Source organism: Halichoeres trimaculatus, unplaced genomic scaffold (assembly GCF_033239565.1).
Source record: "Halichoeres trimaculatus isolate MK-OKI-2021-1 unplaced genomic scaffold, fHalTri1.1 fHalTri1_scaffold_23, whole genome shotgun sequence".
Classification (NCBI taxonomy): Eukaryota; Metazoa; Chordata; class Actinopteri; order Labriformes; family Labridae; genus Halichoeres; species Halichoeres trimaculatus.
The window spans coordinates 104,975-125,475 of NW_027437201.1; the positions used below are offsets into that span (position 1 = coordinate 104,975).

The 20,501-nt window shown below is 42.8% G+C and overlaps 1 protein-coding gene across 2 annotated transcripts in view; it reads left to right on the forward strand.

The window, feature by feature from the left end:
* The window catches only part of adgra1a (adhesion G protein-coupled receptor A1a), a 44,839-nt gene extending 28,958 nt beyond the window's left edge, over window positions 1–15,881 (forward strand). For both annotated transcript variants that reach the window (XM_074663729.1, XM_074663728.1), the window contains exons 5-7: window positions 10,469–10,620; window positions 11,075–11,170; window positions 11,254–15,881. In XM_074663729.1, the coding sequence (XP_074519830.1) occupies window positions 10,469–10,620; window positions 11,075–11,170; window positions 11,254–12,733 (1,728 nt within the window). In that variant the 3' untranslated portion in view covers window positions 12,734–15,881. The remainder of the gene's footprint in view (window positions 1–10,468; window positions 10,621–11,074; window positions 11,171–11,253) is intronic.
* Window positions 15,882–20,501: the final 4,620 nt, after the last annotated feature.

Genomic DNA, 20,501 nt, shown 5'->3' on the forward strand with positions numbered 1-20,501 from the left:
TTATCTGTGAACAATTTTCAGTTATAGACGTTTGGTGATACTTAAAACCCTGACATAGAAAGAAATTTACTTGGAGTAATGCAAATAGATCTTTGAAGTCCAGAATTGACCTCTGGTTTATTTCACCTTTATGTCTACAATTCGTTTCAGAATCCAATCATGAGTTTGCGCCATTTTCTGATCACAAATTAATCACAATTTGCTTAGCAGACAGGAAACAAGAAAAAAATGAACTTACATGGATTCTGTAAGTTAAATAATAAATTATTAAATGATGATACATTTTGTAATACAGTTAAAAAACAGCAGAACAGATATTTGGGGATACTGATATGAATCATACACAGAAATGGGAATTCTTTAAATTCAAGGTAAGAGAAACAGCTATGAGACAGAGTAAGGAAAATAAAAAAAGGAATGCTGCTAAAGAGATCAGCATCATAAATGAATTAAACACATTAATGAAAAAAGATAAATTATCAGATGAGGAAGAAAATGAATTGAAAAGACTAAGAGAGGATATAGATAATATGTATATTAATATAGCCAAAGGGGCTTTCATACGGTCAAGAGCCAAATGACTTGAACTCGGTGAAAGTAACTCCAGCTACTTCTTTGCCCTCAAGAAACGAAACCAAAAAAGAAACAATATTTCTTCACTTAAGATTAAATAAAACATAATTACTAATCACTTAGAAATCTCCAAATATGTTGGTTTATTTTACGAGAAACTATACAGGTCAGATTCCAACAATAACGAGTGTGACAAATTCATTGAGTCTATAAAAAAATGTCACTCCTACCATCTCAGAACACTTTAAATCAAATTGTGAAAGATCCATGACAAAACCTGAAATGTCAGAAGCAATCCAGTCAATGAAGAAAGGCAAATCTCCAAGCAATGATGGACTTTCGTTAGAATTTTATTTACACTTTTGGGACATCATTGTAGATCCTTTATTTGCTTTATTTATGGAATGCATTGACAGAAAAGAAATGTCGCCGAGCATGAAGCAGGGTGTTATATCTCTCGTTCCTAAACCTGAAAAAGATCACCTGTTAATTGAAAATTGGAGACCTATCACTCTCTTAAGTATAAATTGCAAAATTATCTCACTGGTCTATGCTTGAAGGTCAAAAAAAAGATCTTGAAGAGATTATGGGTGAAACACAAACAGGTTTTATGTCTAACCACCATATCAGTTCTAACATAAGGCTGGCTCTTGATTTATTTGACTACTCTGATAATATTGATACTGATTCTCTCATCGTTTTTCTGGACTTTTATAAAGCTTTCGATACAGTAGAACATTAATTTTTATTTAATGCACTCAAAACTTTTGGTTTTGGACAAAATTTTGTATCTGTTATTGAAATGCTGTATAGAGATATTAACAGTAGCGTTATGCTATATCCAAACACATCTAAAAGATTCCAAATCTTGAGATCTGTTCATTAGGGTTGTCTGATTTCACCTTTTTTGTTTTTAATTGTTGTTGAATTACTTTCTTTACATATTGTAAATAATCTGGTTATTAAAGGTTTATCCATCTTTGGAAAGGAAGTCAGACTAACCCAACTAGCTGATGATACAGTATTATTCCTAAAACATAAACATTAGCTTGAAAATGCAATTTCATCAATAGAGAAATTTTTAGTTGCTTCTGGATTAAAACTTAACAAATCTACATGTGAAATTTTATGTTTGTACCAAACAAATGCTAAAAGCTTATTTGATATCCCTGTTAAAGAATGTGTTAAATATCTTGGCATTCATGTCAGTAAAAATGTTAAAGAGCGTCAACAACGTAATTTCTCCCTCATAATCAAAAAAATTAAAACTATACTAAACTTGTGGCTTCAAAGAGACCTATCAATTTTAGGAATGATTCTTTTGACTAAAGCTCAGGGTGTTTCCAGATTTGTGTATCCAGCCCTTTGTCTTAATGTTTCTGATTCTACATGTGAAGATATTAATGATATATTTGGGAACTTTGTATGAAAGAATAAGCACCATCATCTGAAAAAAAAATCTGCTTCCCTAAAGCCAAAGGAGGTTTTGATTTACTCGATTTCATGGACTTGAATTTCACCTTTAAAATTAAATGGCTCAAAGAATGTTTAAAAACTCCTGATTCATTATGGCACTTCATTCCACATAACATTTCCAAAAATGTTGGCGGTCTTCAGTTCCTGTTGTCATATAACTATAACATTACAAGATTACCCGTTAAAATGTCATAATTTTATCAACAAGCTATGTTGGCATGGAAAATGTGTTATTTACATAACTTTTCCCCACACAAATCAATAATATGGAATAATGAATATATCACCAAAGGAAAAAAATCGCTCTATTTACAAATTTGGATTGATAAAAATATAATTTACTTGAAAGATCTATTTAACTGCAATGGTCAGTTACTTAATTATAACGATTTTATCACAGAAAAAGCATTCCCTATTAAATTTAAAGAATTTAGCTCTGTTTTAAACTCTATACCGAGCAGCATGATAGAACTAATAAAAAGCTACAAAAAACAAAATATGCAACCTACAACTGTTGATAAACTTTATATCAATGGTATTGATATTTTAAGTCAAAAATGTTCTAATAAGCATATCAGAGAATGTTTCTATAATATCAAGATAATAACACCCGAGGGAAATTCTTTTGGAATGCTAATTTTGTGATATTAACTGGCACAGTGTTACTGTGTAACAAATTAGAGAATTACACCTAAAAATACTACAAAACATATATCCATCCAACTCATATATATATCAAGATTTCATGACATTGACAACAAATGCACCTTTTGTAAAACTGAACCTGAAAGCATAACTCATCTACTCTATGATTGCTCATATATTAACACATTTTGGAAAGAACTTGAGAATTACATTCTCAGAAAAACATCTCATGAAATCAAAGTTAACAAGAAGGATATTATTTTCTACTTTGAATTCAAAGAAAAAAAAATGTATGCACTGTTGTTAATCTTTTTATTTTATTAGGGAAATTTCACATCCATAAACATACGTTTCAAAGAGCTACTCCAGTATTAAACTATTCCTGATTGAAATTGAATATTATTTCAAGTCTCTTAAAACAGTTACCAATAAGAAATATATGAAAATGGTTGATACAAAGCTATTCAATAGTTAAACTGTCATGAATAAATTGTATGTTACACAATATTTACATGAAGTCTGCCTCTACAGATTGTTTTGTTCTATTTTTTTGTTCGTTTTATTTATGTTCTTTATGTATTAATCTGTTGCTTGGTCAACAATGAATTTTCTATTATTATACAATCGTTTACGAATGCATTGATATCACTGTTCATGAACTGGAATGACTGATTGTTCGTGATGTTTGTATTTCGCAAACTTTCAATTAAAAAAAAAAATCACAAAAATTTACAAATAACTCAGCATATAGGCCAGAATGTTGACCTAATCTGTGCAAGATATGTTTGTAGGAAACTGTGTCAGGAATTTATTCATATCAATTTCAAAGCTGTACGACTTTTACTTTTTTGTCTAGACGCCCAAATGTGGCAGCCTGCATGGAGCTGAAAACTGAAATTTTAATTTGAAAGGCAAATTGCCGGCTTCCTGTGATACTAGGGCTGTTTTAGTGTGTTTTTGAGTGCCTAGGTGGCGCTAGCAGGCATATTATGGGTGGGATGTTGGGGGTTTTGTTTGTTATTATATGAAAATTGGTGAGTTTTTGAGTGTGTTTAGGGCAGTGTTACCCAATCCTGGTCTTGGGGGACCCCTGCCCTGCATGTTTTTCATGTTCCTGACTCCAACACACCTGATTCAAATGATAAGCTCGTCATCAAGCTTTACTTGAGCCTGATAACGAGCCATTCATTTAAATCAGATGTGCTGCTAAGGTCGCAGGTAAGTGACGCATATGCTGTGACGTTGAGTCCGTGAGACAGTAGACTCAGTCTAGGCGTGCACAAAACATTCATTCAGAACTTAATACATTGGCCAATTCAAACTTAATCTGTCGAAAAGTAGGATCATTCTGGAGAAGAACGAGGAGGACCTGGCCAGCTTGACAGACTACATCGATCGATGCTTCAAAAGGATCGCCATGGGGAAGCCGAGTATGACATCAACCCCGTCCACCTCATCCAAGGCGAAGAGACCGCACAATAGGGAATCATCTGGTGCTATCTCGCCTCCAGGTAATGATACAACTGATATCCTTTTTTCCATTGAACAGAAGTTAACCACCCTGGATGGCCGGTTGAGCTTGCTGGAGGTCCTCCACAAGGAGTTCCAGGCGCTGCGTGAGTTGCTGGAATTTAGCCAACGCCAGGTGGAGACGCTCGCGGCAGAGAATAACAGCCTCAGAGAGTCGGTAAAATCTCTCTCCAATGGGATGACCCGACTCTCTGAGGAAAACAAGAAGATCAAGGAAACAGTCCTTGATCTACAGGCACGTAGCATGCGAGATCCTGGTCTTCCCGAGCAGGCTGAGGAGGACCCAGAAGCAACGATCACAGCCTTTATCAGAAAACAGCTGAAGCTTCCAGAGGAAACCGCAAGTTAAATCTTGTTTCACCGGGTCCACTGTCTGGGAGGTAAGAGGACTGATTCAAGCAGACCTAGACCCATTGTTGCTAAGTTTGTCAATTTTTAAAACAGAAAGAACAGGTCAAAAGCCGGGGCAGGGAGCTGAGAGGGATGGACTTCAGTGTCAATGACCAGTTCCCTAAAGAGATCTTGGAGCACGCAAGGTCCTGTTCCCAATAAGTCAGACGTTCATGGAAGGAGGTGCCCGAGCTGTAATTTCTGTTGACAGGCTGTTTGATAACAACCAACTCTACCGCGATTCAGGTGTCACTCCTTGGCTGTATTAACGTCAGGTAAATAACACCACTCACCACTCATCAACAAAATAAACATGATTAACGTACTAAGTAACCAGTAACAGATAATAGGAAGCTCACTGCTAGTCTCCAGGTGTGGGTTTATTATTATTATTAATATTTCATTTTATTTTTTTATTTTTTGTTCTTTCAATGTTTTTTTCTATTTGAAGGTTTGCGTTGTTTCTGTTTTCTTCTTTCCCCTATTTTCCTTGTTTTTCTTTTTTTCCTCTCTCCTTTTCTCCCTTCCACAATTAACTGCAGCATGAATCTTTTATGCTGCAATAACAGCTGGGTCTTAGACAAGTACAACCAAAAACATGTCACTTATAGCACCTCTGCACTTCAAACAGCATGTGGCCACATATCAATACTCACCATGCACAGAAAAACATACCTAGCGCTGTGGGAGCTTTTGTATGGAAGAACAAGAGGCCTAGGATGGAACTTTTAAAGCTTCAGCTACCCATTAAAAAAGGGGGACTTAGTATTCCAAATTTCAAATTCTATCATTGGGCGTCACAATTAAAATTTGTGACAGAATGGATTAAAAAAGCCAATTCCGCTTTCCTGATTTGGAAGGTATAGGCCTGTATGGGATTCAGCAAGAATATTTTCCATTTATATGCTTTACTAAAATATATACCAAGATAAAAAATAATTACATACTGAAAAATATTACTAGATCACTCAGTGCTATTCGTAAATATCTGCGGCTTAAAGAATATTCATTTCTAGCACCCATTGCTAATAATCCAGACTTTGGATATACCTGCTTAGATGCTGTTTTTAATGAGTGGAGAGAAGCTGGTATTTTAAAAATATTAGATCTCTACTCATATAATACCCTTAAGTCTTTCCAACAATTGAAATATGAATTTAATATCACACAAAAACATTTCTTTCGATATTTACAGATAAGAAGCTATCTTAATTCTATTCCTTGTTACAAAGAAAGTGGTAAAACAAATGTGTTAGATAATATTTTACTTAAGGCAGCTGCATTGAAAGGTAAAACTATGACATATATATATGATCAACTTTCTGAAAATAATAACACCCGTATAAATATTAAGCAAAGTTGGGAACTTGATTTTGGCACTAAAATAAGTGACCAGATATGGAGCAAAGTATTAGCCAATGTGAAACAAATTACAAAATCAAACAAGTCACATGAAGTACAATATAAAGTTATAAACAAACTGCATGTCACTCCTGTAACCCGGAGTAAATACGACACATGTACTAAATTTTGTATTAAATGTAAAAAGGAAACAGGAACTTATTTCCACTTAATGTGGACCTGTCCTCTAATTGCTTCATTCTGGTCACTGGTTGTTCAGGAAATTTACAAAAAAATTCAAGCACAGTTTGTTCCGAAAATTTGTGGCGGAATCTGAATCTCATCACGATGACCTGTTACTCCACAATGACGTGCGCTGGCTCAGTAAGGGCAAAGCACTGGAGCATTTTGTTGAACTTAGGGATCAAGTTGTGGATTTTTTAAGGCAAAGTCAATCAAAATCGGCAGCTGACCAACCTTCACATCATGCAAGACAGAGAATACATGTGCAATGTTGCATTTTTAACAGATATATTTTCCCATTTGAAAACACTAAATCTACAGCTACAGGGGAAAGAAAAAACGGTGGTGGACATGGTGGAAAAACTTGATGCCTTTGGAAACAAACTTGATCTTTTCCAAAAAGATTTGATGTCAGGGAGGCTGCTACACTTAAGCACACTTAAGACAGTGGGTCACAGCAAGGTCACGGAAAACATGAGGAAATTCATCACCCAGCTAAGAGAAAATTTCTCTGCAAGATTTGATGACTTTACCATTTCCGGGGATGTCATTGGATTTGTGCATGACCCGTTCACTATCAGCCCAAATGGAGAATTCTCCGCTAACGTGAGGAAGTTGATGCTGCTGGACGAAGCAGCTTTTCAAAGTGAACTGATTGACATTCAAGCAGCTGGTGACATGAAGGCTGCTCTCCGTGGTGCTGAAAGCTTAAGCGCCGTTTGGGTGGCTTGTCCCCAGGAGTATGAAACGCTGAAGACATTGGGCATTTATGTTTTTACCATGTTCGGATCAACGCACACCTGTGAAGCTGCGTTTTCAAATCTGAACTCAATAAAAACACACGGGAGGAACCGACTGTCAAACCAGTCTTTGGAGGACTGCTTGCGCATTAGCCTGACAGCTGTCACTCCCAATGTTAAAAAGATAGTGTCGGAGGGGAAATGTAACTTCTCCCATTAACCAGACGTGAGTACTTCAGGCTTGGTTTTGTTATATTTGTCTTGATTTGTTGGATCACAGGCTACTTTAATTTTATGTAAGAGTAACATTTCTAATAACTGAGGCCTGTCGCTATTATTTGTTATATCTAGATTTGCTCATGTGCAGGGCTCTTAAAAACCTGTTTTGTTAACGGTTTTCATTGAGATGCTGCAATTTTGCGTTATTTTGTTGAGAAAGAAGCAAGGGAAGTTGTGAACTTGAAACAATAAAATAAATGCTAAATGAGAGCAAGTTTGTCTTTATTTTTGATTGAAAGCAGGCTATGGTTACTTTCACACACAGGTAGTCTGCCAGGACGAAGAGACACGACGAGAACTAGAGCCTTATTTAGCGGTGTTTTTGTGTGAAAGTAATGCGCTGAAAATTCTCTAAATAAAGCGTGAATGCAGACCGATATCAGATTTTTTCGGTGGGAGTCCATTTATTTGTGTTTTTGGTCACGTAAAATATGGCCCCTTCTGAGTCCAGAGGAAACCAGCAGAGGAGCAGGGAGGGGGTGTTTGGTGCGAGCACCCTGGGCTTCTGCTGCACAAAAACACTGCTGTAGGGGTAATTTCTGCCCTAAACCTTGTGATAGGACCCAACTTGTTCCATCCCAGAATATCACTTTAAGGGCGTTTGTTCAATTTGATAAAAAAAAAAAAATAATAACCATAGTTTTTCTCCACACTAGGATATTTTTCAGTAATGTTTTGGGGGCCACATGGAAGGCTCTGGCGGGCCACATTCGGCCTGCGGGCCACCAGTTGCCGACCACTGCAAAAGAGGATGACCTCATACCGTGGACATCCTTACCCATATCACTCATGGGGAGAGTTGCCACCATAAAAATGATGGTTTCTACCTAGAGTCAATTATCTGTTCTCAATGCTCCCCACCAAACCCCTTTCCGCCTGGTTTAAATCGTTAGACTCAGTCATCAATAAGTTCCTCTGGAAAGCCAAACCTCCATGTATCAGCTTAAGAACTCTACAAAAGACTACTTAGACAGTGATAGGTAGGGATTCCGAGTCTACTGGTGGTTGGACAGGCGCTGGGAGGGCTGGGATTCCCCGCGCTTCTGGTGGTCCCGTGGGGTGTCGGGCTGGGCTGTCGTGGGGGCAGCGGTGGGTCTGGCTGGATGGGGGTGCTGGGTGGGGGTGGGCAGGGGGGTTGGGAGGGTTGGGACTGTCCCGGCAGCGGTGGGCCTTGGGCGCGGCCTGCCAGCACCAGGCTGGACAGCTGGAATACTCCTAACCTGTGGGGGGAGGTGGGCTGTGGGCCCTGGTGCCTGAGGGCTGCTCTCCATCCTGGGGAAGGGGTTGGCCCGGGCCAGGGGGGCATGGGCCTGCCCGGGCTCGCCTCCATGGGGGCGGGTCGGGTCATGCCTCTGGTGTCCGGTCTCTGCTCTGGAGACCATGGGGTTAATGGGCCAGAGGGTAAACCAGCCCCTACTGTGTGTGTGTGTGTGTGTGTGTGTGTGTGTGTGTGTGTGTGTGTATGTGTGTGTGTGTGTGTGTGTGTGTGTGTGTGTGTGGGGGGGGGGGGCGTTTGTGGGCAGATGTGGGTGCACGTTCAGATGTGTGTGCCCCGGGGAGCCCCGGGGAACTGGGGTGCCTATTGCTACCAATAGGACCATGGGGGGAGGGCTGGTGAGCTGGGGTACAAATGGGAGGGGGATAGCGGTGGTTTGGGACGGGGGGTTGTGTATGGGGGACACTTGGTCTTGGGGAGAGGACTTCTGTGGTCTCCGGTGTCTGGCCGGGTATACTGGGGGCTGGCACCGACTCGTGGTGGGTGGTGGCCTGGGCTGGGTCCATCCTCCCAGGTACCTGGCCGAGCCCTCTCTCCCCGGGGTTGGGTGGCCCTTGGGCACAGGTGACCCCGGGTCCTATCCCCCGCACTCGATCGGGGGCCCTGCATCTAGCTGGGCCTGTGGGCCTCAGTCTCTGGCCCCCTGGGGTCCTCCCTCTGCAGTGTCCGGGGCCTGCCTCTTGCCTTCCCGAGACGCCCCCTCCTTGCCTCCTCCTATGTTGGCGTACTGCTGTCTCCGTGGTGGACTGTCTGGGCTCTGTGCTCTGTTGTGGCTGCTAGATGCCCGGGGATGAGGGCTGTCTCAGTGCGTGTTTGGCCTCTGGGAGCAGCGGGGCCACATCTGCATGATCACTCCTTGGCATGATCACCTGACCTAAATCAAACCTAATATTCTGTACTGTCACCTGTGCCCCTATATGTGTAGGTGAGTATATGCTTCTGTGTATATTTCTATACACGTATATGTACCTTTTTACAATGGTCATTGATGTGCTCACTGTTGCTCATGATTTCTCCAGTTAATTTCTCCACAGGTGCTTCTTGTGATTATGATGTCAAAGACCTCAGGATACTGTCTCTATTCAGGCTCAGCAGCTGGTTGTTTGTTTCTCCTGTCTGTAGTCATTTGTTCTGTTGTTGTGGTTGCTCTCTACTGTTGTTTTGTTGTCTCTTTTCCCCCCTTTCTCTCTAGTCTCTTCTCTACACTCTTTCCCTTTATCACTGTTTCTTTCCTGATATCACCTTGTTCTGGTTAAGCAGTAATCTTCAAACTTGGCAATATACGGGAGGGAAACTGTATGGATACATGTATGCGTATGTATGTACATATATACATATGTGTGTATGTATGTATATATATGTATGTGTATTTATGTATAAAATATATATCAAAAACACTAATAAAGAGTATAATTTTAAAACTCAAGGGGAGCCTTATACACTAACGGCTCCCTTTGGAAAAGCAAATGTGTTCTGCACAATACGGCAGCCGGACCATAATTCTGTTGTCGTGATGCTGAACAGGACAAGGGAAAAAAAAAAAAAATCAGGTGTGCTGGAGTGGGGTAATATCGAAAATATGCAGGGCAGGGGTCCCCCAGGACCAGGATTGGGTAACACTGGTTTAGGGGGTCTAATTAGAGCTCAAAGTGCAGACGGAATAATTAGAAAGAAACGCAGCTGGAACAATAGTGCCCTCGGCCTATGGCCGAGGACCCTAAATAGATAACACAGATAACAAAAACAGAAGTAACTCGCAGGTGAGGCTAATACAAGAGCTGATTCCGATTTCTGAAACTTCAAGTTAACAAACTGAATCCCAAGATCTATCTAGTGATGGAGAAAGTTTCAGATTGAGATAACACCAAGCACTTCACACACACACGCACAGGCACACACACACGCACACGCACACACACACTCAAGGACTCACTCTATGACATGACATGTTTGTAAACTGTCTTATCTCTGACAGGTGGGGATCGTATTGCACTATGCGTCTCTGTCCACCATGCTGTGGCTTACCTTCACTGCCAGAAACATCTGTAAAGATGTGTCCAAAGACCCCCTTCAGATCTTGGACCGGAATGGAGCAGCTCAGACCCGTTCTAAACCCACTGTCCTCAGGTCAGCAGGTCATCATGTGCAGAGTTTAGATGTAATGAGCGAATGAATCAGGATGTAGGTTAGAATCAGTCAGAATATCTCAGTGTGAATCTAACTACTTAACAATCCAGACCAGTTTGGGGAGTCACTGATGAGACCTTCTGCTGAGACGTTTCATGGAGTGATTTGATATCCTTAGAGCTGAACATGTCCTATCTTTTGGTATCAAAAAGGATCAAATTGATACCTCAAAGAAAAGCCTAGCTTACTGTGCTAACAGGTTGTGTCTATGCCTGAAACTATTACAACCATCTGCCAGTGTTGATTTGGAAATAGACCTCTGACTTTCTGTGCAGTGGACGGTTCCTTTGATTCCACACTAATCCAACACTGACTCTTCTTCTCAGCCTGTGCTTCATATCTTTTTGTTTTGATTGGACCAGGCGTCAGAGTCATGATGTTTATTTCTCTGCAGGTTTTACCTCATTAGTGATGGAGTTCCTGTCATTATCGTTGGAGTCACTGCAGCATTTGGTTTGGATAACTATGGCAGCAGGGATGATGCACTTTAGTAAGTAGTCTGTATTTACAAACAAGTTTTGGGATTATTTTTTTTTAAGTATGTAACTCATGTTGTACATTTCTGTCTCTTAGCTGCTGGATGGCTTGGGAACCCAGTCTAGGAGGTTTCTACGCCCCTATAGGCCTTCTGGTCCTTGTCATGTCAGTTTACTTCCTGTGTACCTTCATCCAGCTCAAACGCCACCCTGAGAGGAAGTATGAGCTGAAAGTTCTGACTGAGGAGCAGCAGCAGCTTTCATCCAGCGAGTCTAACCACTGCCACATCGACTCTGGAGCCTCAGGGCCTGTTGGAGACTGTCCAGCATTTGCAACAGGCGTGTCAGTTCTTGCCAATGAACACTCATTTAAATCTCAGCTGCGAGCCACAGCCTTCACTCTGTTCCTGTTTCTGTCCACCTGGGCTCTTGGAGCCCTGGCAGTATCTCTGGGACACTTTTTGGACATGATATTCAGCTGCTTGTACGGTGCTTTTTGTGTGACTCTTGGACTTTTTCTCCTTATCCAGCATTGTGCCAAACGGGATGACGTGTGGCATAGATGGTGGGCCTGTTGCCTATCCAAGTCCAAGACCAAGGAGAGGAATGGGGATGGACAGAACCCGTTGCAAGAGCTCCACCAGCCACACTGTCACCATAGCTCCCCCACCTCTAGAAAGCAGCTGCTCTCCCCTCACCATATGTCAAGTTCTCATAAACTGTTACAGCCCCCCCAGAGCCCGACAACCAATCAGACAGGCCCCTGCTGTGTGGCTGTGGTGGGTACTGTTAGTCCAACCCCTATGCCCCCCCTTGCTGATCCAGTGTCCTTACCACGCCCACAGTCTCTCTCCGAAGAGCTCCCTCGCCCTGTGCCAGCTCTCCAGAGCTGCCTTAGCAATAGATCAAAGTCCCGCTCCTTCAACCGCCCACATCCCTGCCTGCAGGATTACCGCTCTCACATGACATCTACCAGTGTGGATGGGAGTGTGCACAGTTCTCACCTGGACAGCCCTCATGCTGCACCACACCTGGAGGGCTCGTCTTTGGTTCCCAGCAGCCCACATCCTGACCTCCAGGTGCCCTGCCCCAGTCCTCACCTGGACAAACAGCTAGCTTCCTGCCACACCTTGCAACGTCAGACCTCCTGCCACAGTGTGCAAGACTCACTGGCTTCCTGCCACAGCAACTCCCACAACATGCATGACAGCATCACTTCCTATCACAGCCTCCTCCTGCCTTCTCATGGGGTCCACACCTGCCAGTGGCACCTGTATAGCTCACCTGATCACTCCTCTCCTGCCAGCTGCTGTGAGAGACCTGAAGCCTTTACCTTTGAGTACCAGCAGGACTTGGGCATGTATCCATTTAAGACAGCAGAAAAGGAAAAGGGCAGCCTGTGTGTGGAGCCAGAACAGAAAGGTTTCCCTCGAAATACTCTGCCACGGCAGCATGCGGCTGTCACCAGGCGAGAAACCATTGGCCGAAACCGCAGCCTTCAGGAAGACAGCCTTTTTGGTTCAGACTCTACAGGGAATATACGGACGGGACCTTGGAAGAATGAAACCACTGTATAGTATTCTTCACTTTTCACCTGTCACTCCTTCAGGCACCCACTTATTTAGCTTCTCTGAAAGTGTTTGGGTCTTAATGCCTTCAACTTTTCCCTTAAACCACATGTAAACTTCTCAGTGAGGCCTCATCCATCTGTGTGACGTGATCTGTGAGTGTTTCATTTCCATTTTTAGAGGCACTTGAACTGAAGTTAATGTTGCCCTCCTTTCTCAACTTGATTTATTGCTTCAAACTGTCTCTTGTCTTCATAAGAAGAGTACGGCATGGCGTGTTCTGATGATTTTTTTTAAACATGCTTTAGGTGTTAATTATCTTTTCCACTTTGCACATGGGGAATCACTGGCAACGGGCTATTATGCTTCCTGTGGTCTACACCCTTTTGCCTTGTTTGTAATGCAGTTGATCTTTTCTTGGAATAAGGCATCCCATTCTTAAAAAGAAACATTATTTCATTCATTTTCTGTCAAGTATTTTCTTATGGATCGCAGATGGCTGGAGCCAGCTGACTTACCCTGTCTTACCCTGGGCCGAGACACAGAGACAGTCAACCATTCACACACACCACCCACAAACACACACACACACACACACACACACACACACACACACACACACACACACACACACACACACACACACACACACACACACACACACACACACACACACCGGACACACAGCCACACACACACTCTTTGCCAAAGATTTCTCCTTTAGTCCAAAGATTTCAGCAAGAACCAAATGTAGGAAAATGTTTAAGTTTAACATTCAGTTCAGGTTATCAGGTTAACATTCAGCTTTAAGTAAGGTTCAAGTCAGGTTTAAACTTGAGTTTAAGCCAGGTTAACACTCATGTGTAAGTTAGGTCCTCACTAGGTTTAAACTTGAGTTCAAGTCAGGTTTTATTATGGTTCAAGTCAGGTAACATTTAAGTTCAATTAGGGTTGAAGGTCAAGTTCAAACTTGTGTGTTAGTCTGGTTGAAGACCATGTTTTTAGGCTGTTTTTTTTTTATATTTTTTACTTCTGTTGATCAAGTTCTGTTAATCTAGTTTTGTTGATGTGGCCCTGTCAATCCAGTATTGATGATCCAGTTCTGCTGATCAGGTTTTGATGAAAATTACTATCTGGATGCATGATTTTTGCCTTTATATAAATGTTTCCCAGACAGGTGTGAACCTTAATCTTAAATCTGTATTTGACTCAGTCAGCAGACTTGCTGCAGATTAAGCCTTTTTAAATGATCTTAAATGTGTCTATATTTTTGAAACAAACAGTTTTTTTAGAAAGTTTTGCACACAGATATGAAGTACAGTTCTCTCTTTCAATAAATGAACTGTTAACTCTTAGCAGGTATAGATTAGGCATTGATCATCAACATGATGATTCATAGTTTTATGCAAAGAGTAAGTGGGGGAACACTGAATTCACCTTTAGATGTTTGTTTTAAAATGATCCTTGCGTGCTCATGTTTTTGTGCTTCAGGTGACGTGATTTATTCTGGAGTGATTACACGTGTAAACACTTTAGAACTGTGTCAGCATGTATGTCTTTCCTATATGTGCATCAGTGCGTGAGTAAGTTTCTGAGACAGGGTTTGGTTAGTATTTCAAATAAATTATGATAGATTCCCTTTTATGAGTATTGACAATACTGATGATTTTGTCAAAAAAAAAAAAGAACGATTCTTGCAGCAAAAAGACTCTTATCAACAAATGCTGCATTAACAGAGTTTAGTTAACCTTGTCTGGTGAGGAACCATTTAAAAAAAAATCTTACTGCTCCAAAGAACAAACAGGTCATTCCAACTTTCATTGTAAAATGAGGTGCACACCACAAACTGCACACAGTTTGTAAAACCAAACAAACTGTATCTCAGTTCAAAAGAATCATCAGCAACAATAAAAGTAAATCCTCAAACTTAAAAAAAACAGACATTTTTCTTTTATTTTTCTTTTACAAAGCCAACTGTGGTTTAGTCCAGACTATCAGAAGAAAACCTTTGATGCATAAATCCAAACTATCAAAACCAAAATTACTATGGCTTAATCCAGGCTATTTTAATGAAACCTTCTATGGTTTATTCTAGACTATCAGAACAAACCTATTATCGTTGAATCCAGGCTGTCATCCCAAACCCACCATGACTTATGTCAGACTTTTTAAACCAAACCTTCAATAGTTTGATCCAAACCTTCAATAGTTTGATCTAGATTATTAAACAAAAACCTTCTATGATATAATCCAGACTATCAAAACCCAAACTACTGTGCTTTATACCAGATTCTCATCCCAAGCCCACTATGGTTTTATCTGGACTTTCATTCAAAACTTTCTATTGTTTAATTCAGACTATCAAATCCAAAACTTCTACAGTTTAATCCAGATTTTTATCCCAAACCAACTATGGTTTTATCCAGACTTTCCATACCAAACCCATGATGGTATCAACAAGTTTCTCAGCCCAAACCTACTATGGTTTAACCTAGTCTCTCATCCCAAACGTACTCTGGTTTAATCCAGACCATCAGAACCAAATCTACTATGTTTTAAAACAGTCTGTCATCCTAAACACATTATGCTTTGATCCAGACTATTCAAACCGAACCTCCAATGGTTCAATCTAGACTATTCAAGCTAAAACGTCTACGGTGTTATCCAGACTTTTTAAACCAAACCTACTGCAGATTTATTCAAGACTTGTTAGTTTAAGCCATGCTTTTTGGAGGTTCTTTGGGCTTCTCTATATTTGGGGGAGATTTTTTTATCAGACCTAGGATTAAGCAGCTGAATGGAAAGAGTGGTTTTGGTTCAATTTAACAAGTTAATCCAAGAAATCCAGCTTTTAAGGCCATGGTCATGGTTTAAGAGTCTGAGTTGTCTTATTTCTGATCTTCTTTATCAGCCTTTTGTCTGTCTTTGAAGCTCACAAATTTTTATGTTAAACATTTATTTTTAACTGTGAAACACTAAAGATTGGTCTCACTCTTTCTTTATCACCAGTGATCCGATTGGTCCCACTCTTTCTTTATCGCCAGTGATCCTGTCTAAACATTGTGATTTGATGTGACATTCAGTGTTTCTCACCTTTAGAGTCAACAACAAAGAGACACCTTTAGCACCTTGTGTGACAGCACCACAATAAAGACCAACTGTGAAACCTGAGTCACTGCTGTCTGCTTTATCAAAAAGTCACACACACACACACATGCACACGCACACACACTCACACTCACACACACGCACACGCACGCACGCACACACACACACACACACACACACACACACACACACACACACACACACACACACACATTGTGATGACTATCCTGTGGTTTAAGGCAACAGGTCATATTTTTAAAGATTCATCTTGAATAAATTAAACTGTGGGCCTTTCTTTCAGAATGTTAATCAATAGCTCTCGGATATATCTCACCTGTCAATCTAACACTGTCTTCTCCCCTGTCAGAGCTAGATTTTATTAAATGCAGACGTAGTTTCTGATTCTGATTTTGATTCACCCAGACACCAACCGCTCTGATCAGGTTCAGACCCCTGAGGCCTGTACTACGAAGCTAGATTTTCTCTCATGGAGGTAACTTCGGGATTAACACAGATCTTTAGACGAGCATTTAGCCAGAGTCTTAAAGGATAGATAAATTCTTTAATGTCCCTGATAACATCCTGAGAGCCAATCCAGAGACGTGGGGCAGCAGCACAGAAGGCCCTATCACCTATGGTCCTCAGCTTGGTTAGTGGTGTGCGGAGGAGGTTTGAGTGGATGGAGCGGAGGGAGCGTGTTGTGATCGGAGGATGGATAAGTACTTTGAGGTAGGAAGGGGCATGTCCATGGATGCACTGGTGTGTAATGAGGGAAACTTTATACTCAATCCTGTTGCAGACGGTGAGTCAGTGGAATGATTAAAGAATGGGGGTGATGTGATTATGTTTCCACACTCTCATCAGGTTCCTAGCTGCAGAGTTCTGGATGTATTGGGGCCTCTGCAGGCTTTTGCTAGTGCTTTACAGAAGTCCACCCTGGAAGAAATAAAATCGTGGACCAGTCTGGTAGGGATAGGATCGGTAGGATAGATTGACCAGTAAATTGAGAGCCTTGCCTTCTGGCTAAACTCTCTCCTCACCACAACAGACCGGTATAGCATCTACATCACTGCTAACTCAGCCTCTACAAAAAGCAGAGATGGACTCCTGAGACCCCCGAACCTGTCTCCCTCCTCCAGTTGACTGGGCCTAGAAATCTTGTCTATAAAATTAATGACCAGAATCTGTGACACAGGGCAGCCCTTATGGAGTCCAACCCTGACTGGAAACGAGTTTGACTTACTGTTGGTAATACTGACCAAGCTCTCACTCCAGGAATACAGAGACTGAACAGCCTGTAACAGCGGGCCATCGACTCCATATCCTCAGAGCACACACCACAGGATACCTCAGGTGACACAGCCAAAAGCCTTTCCCAAGTCCACAAAGCACATGTGGACTAGTTGGGCGAACTCCTATGCCCTCTCAAGCACCCCTACAAGGGTATAGAGCTGGTCCAATGTTCCATGGCCAGGACGAAAACCACATTGTTCCTCTTTGATTTGAGGTTCAACCAACCGTCGGACTCTCCTCTCCAGCACCCTGGAGTAGACCTTACCAGGAAGGCTGAGGAGTGTGATCCCTCTGTAGTTTGAACACACCCTCTAGTCCCCTGCTTAAAAAGGGGAACCACCATCCCAGTCTGCCAATCCAGAGGCACTGTCCCTGATGTCCATGCATTGTTGCAGAGACGTGTCAGCCAAGACAGTCCTGCAAGATCCAGAGCCTTGAGGAACTCAGGACCTCGTCAGCCCCCCCGGAGCTTTGCCGCTGTGGAGTTGTTTAGCTGCCTTAGCAACTTCAGCCATGGTGATGGATGGGCCCAACCCCTAGTCTGGTCCATTAGTCCATTAGTCCTCCGGCTCTGCTTCCTCGACAGAATGCATGTTGGTGGAATTGAGGAGATCCTTGGTGCATTCCTTTCACCGCCCGACTATACTTGTTAGGGCGAATTTAAAGGCAAAACATACAGATATCCATTTAATATGATATTTGTGAGATTATAGTTGAGGTAATTTCAGCCAGACCTGCAGCAGGCTTGTTCTCGGAAAAGATGCTTGTGAGAGAGGTCAGAGGTGAGTTTCTCAGCAGCGAAAAACAATACTCGAAACCTTTGCCAAAAACGTTCCACCCTGGTAGGAGAGTACAGGAAATCTCATGCCGTGACCAATGGTAGTTTGGCTGGAGCCAAACTATCCCCATAGTGACGAGTTGGCAAAAACAGACACACGATGACATCACTGAAACCTTCCATAAAGATACATGTTCGAGGCTGAGGGAGAGAGTCTGTCCGTCCATCTACCATGATTGCTGTGTTTCGAGCTGTGTGACTTCAATAAAATCCCCAAAGGCTGCCAAGTTGATTCTGTCGTCTTGTCATTGATATAAGTATATTTGAATCTGGGAAATCCTTTACATACTCAGCTGAGGTCAGCAGCTCCCCATCCTCACTGTGAACAGCGTGGACATTGGGCCACTTTACCCTCCTGAGCTGCGGGACAGTTTGCACCCCCCTACCTAAACCTCCATGGTCTCCAGAGCAAAGACCAGACCCCAGAGGCATGCCCCAACCCGCCCCCATGGAGGCAATCCCAGGCAGGACCGTGCCCCCCCCCCCCCCCCCCCCCCCCCCCAGATAGGACAGGAAGTCACACAGAGGGTCACTTCTGTCATCAGCACATTAAGTGTGCCACCAGAGGAGTTAATACACTGGACAAGGTGTACTCCAACATCAAGCTGGGCTACAAGGCTAAACAGCTGGCAGACCTGGGCCAGTCTGACCACATGTCCTTGATCATGATCCCTGCATACACCCCCCTTCGGAAAACTGCCCCTAGCACCAGAAGGAGGATCACAACCTGGCCTGATGACGCCTCTGAGCTGCTGCAGGACTGCTTTGAAAGGACTAGCTGGGACATTTTTGAACATCCAGACCCACGGACAGTGTTCTGTGCTACATCAAAAACTGCACAGACAACGTCACAGTAGATAAGACCATCCGGGTGTACCCAAACAGGAAGCCCTGGATGACACAGAAGGTCCAGCAGCTGCTTAAAGACAGAAACACCGCCTTCAGAGCTGGTGACAGGGCTCTGTACAGTGCAGCCAGAGCCAACCTGAAGAGGGGCATCAGAGAGGCTAGGCTAAAAGAGACTATAGGAGGAGGATCGAGGTCCAGTAACAGCAGACAGGTGTGGCGGGGGGTCCAGCACCTCACGAACTACAGGGCCAACACTGGAGCTGCTGAGGGAGGAGCCTCACTGGCAAAGAGCTGAATAACTTCTTTGCCTGATCTCAGGAGGCAGCTACACCACACCCTGCGGTCCAGAGCAAACTCCAGCCTCACACTGGAGGAGCACGACGTGAGGCGCACATGGGTCAACCCATGAAAGGTGGCTGGACCCGACGTTGTCCCTGGACAGGTGCTGAGGGACTGCGCTGACCAGCTGGCTGGAGTGTTCACTAGAATCTCCAACCTGTCCCTGTCCCAATCCATCGTTCCACCATGCCTGAAGTCCTCCACCATCTTCCCCCTGCCTAAGAAAAAACACATCTCTTGCCTCAATGACTTCTGGTCAGTAGCTCTCACGATGAAGTGATGAAGTGCTTTGAGAAACTGGTACGGCGTCACATCACCCCACTCCTCCCCGAGAGTCTCGACCACCACCAGTTCACCCACAGGTCTAACAGCTCAACAGAGGATGCTGTAGCCACAGTGGTCCACATGTCACTGTCCCACCTGGAGCAGCAGGGGCGGATGCTCTTTGTGGACTACTACAAACTGGTGGGTAAACTGGGTGACCTTGGACTTCCGAACTGTACGTGAATCTACAGCTGTTGGATCACAGGCAGAGGGTGAGGGTGGGAGACCACACATCTGGGTTCATTAGCCTCGGCATCGGCTCCCCCCAGGGCTGAGTGCTGAGCCCTCTGCTCTACACTCTCTTCACATCTGACTGTACCTCTGCACACCCCAGTAACACCATCATCAAGTTTGCCTCACCCAAATCATTCATGGGAACCTCCACCTGAGACACCCACCTCCTCATCAACAATCCCTCATCCAACATGAAAGAATGATTTTTGTTACTCCCACTGCAGTCCTCCTGAACAGCTCTAAAACACTTCACAAGGGAGGAGTCATCCCCCTGGGCAGTGATGAGAGCCTCCCTGGTCAGTGGCAGTAATACTGCAGGCCCAGCAACAGTCTGCTTTACCTCCTTCTGCTCCAGAGGCTTGCAGTTCACCTGTTCACCAGCAGGTGGTGCCAACCTATCTGCAGACAGAACAGAAGCAAGAAAAGAGTCAGACAAATCAACACTTTCGTCCTGCTTACGAGCCTGAGCCCTGGTTAACACACTAACCGTGAACACATCTGGATGGCTCATAGCTAACTCATCCTTTCCAGACTGAGAGATGGGTAACTCAACAACTTCAAGAGCAGGATAAACCTTACCCCCTGCGATATCATTTCCCATGATAAAATCAACTCCATCTATGGGAAACAGCACAGTAGAAAGTTGATTGATTGATTGATAGTGGGGCTCATCTTTTGTCAATCAAAGTGCTGTACACAAATACATAGAAATGAATAAATATGACTATAAAAACAATTAAAAAGATAGAAAAAATTGTAATAAAATAGTAAGAATTTGAAAAACTAAAAACT